General features: G+C 34.5%; 1 protein-coding gene across 1 annotated transcript; it reads left to right on the top strand.

Annotated features, from left to right (window-relative positions):
- Positions 1-603, top strand: LOC121990674 (auxin-responsive protein SAUR78-like). Its single transcript, XM_042544771.1, has one exon. The coding sequence runs from the start codon at positions 34-36 to the stop codon at positions 442-444; it is 411 nt and encodes a 136-aa protein (XP_042400705.1). The 5' UTR covers positions 1-33; the 3' UTR covers positions 445-603.
- Positions 604-3,218: the final 2,615 nt, after the last annotated feature.

The following is a 3,218-nucleotide window of genomic DNA, read 5'->3' as shown; positions in this document are numbered from 1 at the left end:
TCCCCTTCTCCCTCTCTCCGGCCAAGCTCCACCATGGCGATGACCGGGAAGCTGAACAAGCTCAAGTGCATGATCAAGCGGTGGCATTCCTCCGGCAGGATCTCCGGCCGCGGGGCCTCCTCCTCCGCCGTCGACGAGGAGGAGCATCAGCATCTCTCCTCCGCCAGCTCCTTCCACGGCGCCGACGTCGTCCCCGCCGGCCTCCACCCCGTCTACGTAGGCCGCTCCCGCCGCCGCTACCTGGTGGCCGCCGACCTGCTCCGCCACCCGCTCTTCAAGGTCCTAGTCGAGCGCACCGGCGGCGACCTCCCGGCCGCCTCCGGCGGCGGCACGGTGGTGGGCTGCGAGGTGGTGCTCTTCGAGCACTTGCTGTGGATGCTGGAGAACGCCGAGCCGCCGCCGGAGTCGCTGGACGAGCTGGTCGACTACTACGCGTGCTCCTGATTAATTAATTAAAATCTAGCTAATTAAAGTTGCTGTTTGATTAATTAATCGCCGATCGAGTTTAATTAATTCTTAATTAATCGAGTCGCGTTGCTTCGCGTGCATGGTGCCATCTCTTGTTCTAATCTCTGTTTTTAATAAAATTATTATGTACATTTTGCTGTCAATAATAGAGAATAAGTATGATTTAATTAATCGACAAATTTCCATTAATGAAAGCTTAACTATGAAAAAAAAATTAAAAGAAAGGACATGGAGTTTGTTGACGCAAGGCCTCTTTTGAGTTCCAAGAGCTGGCACAGCGCTAATTACGGACGTGGGTCCTTAATTATTTTAATTATTGATTGATAATTTTAAGATTAAGAGCATTAATTCATGCTGTCTACGTGGCATGCAGTTGATTTGCTGGGGAATAATTTAAAGATTATTAAATAAATGATTAATCGTAGTTTGGAGGAAGACGGAGCATGTTCTATCGACAAAGAAATCCGACCGAATCCGTTGGAGTTCCTCCTCCTTTATCTTCCCTATAGATTTAATTAATTAATTAATTAATAATTTAATTAAATTGTAATCTGGTTTTTGGATTTGGGGGTATTAATTAATAGTTCAAAATGCAAGATTACAAATCTATTTGTAATCTAGTTGACACCTCTAATTATATGTACTAAAGTGATTTATTAAAAAATTAGATATGGTTTTGTTAATTGAGATGGCAATAAAATATATATAGAATATATGATACATTTATTTGTTTGATTCCCACTACAATGTTGACGCATAGTCTCATTTTATATAATTAATTTGAGGTCGATTGAGGTGAGTGGAAGCTAATATGAATCGCTTAGTTTAGTCTAGATACAACACACTTAATTCAATTGAGATGGATGTGATTTTTAGAGGCTAAGGTTAGTTCTTTGAGATGAAAGAAATAGTTCATTCAAGATGGATTTCGTCTATTAGAGGTAGTTGTTGAGGTTACGATGATAATGATGATGATGATGATGATGATGAGTTCACTTGAACTTAATGAAGTTCAACTAAAATGTTAGGCTTGGGTTTAGAAGAGAGAAGCTCCGAGAGTATACCATTTCATTTATCTCTTTTATTTCTTAGAAGGATATTTTTTATATAGACTTGGCTTTACTAATTTGATTATTTTATTTGTTTACTCATGAAAAATAAGAGAAAATGATTAAAAGGCAAATTTATTATCTATCTCTCTATTTTTTTTTTATAATCTAGGTGTTTCCACTTGATTGAATAATTCTTTAAGTAGATGACTTTCCTTTTGATTCGAATAGAATTTATGCACAATTAAAAGTTATCCTAAGATATTTGTCCTATCTAGATTTAAATGTCACTCCTTTTATATGATATCAATGGAGGCAAGGTCATTTTATTCACGTGGTAAAAAATAATTCGTTTGCTTTAAGCGCCCCTTCATATATGTACCAAAGTATTTGGAAGGGAATTAAATTATGATGATCGAGAGATGTCTTTTTATGTGAGAGAGCTCGGGGATTATTATCTCGAGGATTTGTCCCCTATTTTTATGTGGTAATTTACTATTCGGGTACCAACTCAGTCGTCCATGAGGACAAATATTATTTTATTTATTATAGTAAAAGATGATTATATATATTTATTTTAGACGTATGAAGGAATGAAAGACAATTTTATTCATATTATTATGAATGATTGAATCCAGAAGAAAATTAATTATTTTAATCTCCTCATGTCATGAGTCAATTATTCAATATGACTCAATTCGGACTTGCAATTGATTAGCATTTGGACCATGACAAAGCCCGGTAGAATGGAGGCCTATTAATCTCCCTTTTTAATTTTTTAAAAGCATGTAATCAATTTTTTTTTTTAATTTAGCATAATATTTATAAAGTGTATTAAAATCCTACTACAATTATTCAAAGGAAACTAACGTGACCTACGAATTATTATTTTGTTAATATAGATATTCAAAATTGAAAGGTTCAGTATTATAAGAGTAAATGCCACATTTACCTACGAGAATGAAGGAAAAAAAGAAAAGTGATTTCGTTTTTCGGTTCTACAACGAGATGAAGGCACGTATTGATATAATGCTTGATGATTTATGTTTTTAGTTAATTTTTATATTTTTTTTATAGGATATTTGGATTCGTTATAATGATAAAAAAATAATCATTACTATATTGAAATAGTAGTGGAGACCGAAAATAAAAATAATAGCAGTTGCGCGACTATTATATTACATAAATAAAAAGGTGATAATTAATTGATATGGTCATTGAATATATAGATAAGAAATTGATATATGTTGTCAGTAGATTAGAATAATGACTTATATAAATTATAAGCATTCACTCAAGTTTTTGTAAAAATATTTAAATCTCAAATTTTATTACCAACAACCTAATATTATCCTACTAGTGGAATCCATTTAGCTCCATATATTAGCACAGTTGTTAGTATTTGTATGATTAATTACTCTAATAGATTTTGGGATCAATTTTCAATAGATATAAAATATCTCATTGGGTGTTACTGTGTTAGGGCAAAATGCCTTCATGATTTATCTGCCTATATCAGGCCAGGGAGTCGGTGATACCGGGCCGCCTGAAGTGATTGTAATTATCTTTTACTCTAACATTAGGTGGGGTCGGTTATATGGATCTTTATATGTCATTAGACTCTATCTTCCTACTATATCATCATTTATACTTAAATAAATTTTATCTTATTGTTGCTGATCAATTCTTTTTTAGTCTTCC

This window comes from Zingiber officinale, chromosome 6B, assembly GCF_018446385.1.
Source record: "Zingiber officinale cultivar Zhangliang chromosome 6B, Zo_v1.1, whole genome shotgun sequence".
Lineage (NCBI taxonomy): Eukaryota > Viridiplantae > Streptophyta > Magnoliopsida > Zingiberales > Zingiberaceae > Zingiber > Zingiber officinale.
The sequence above is the reverse complement of the archived record's forward strand: the minus strand, read 5'-3'. Positions and strand labels throughout refer to the sequence as shown.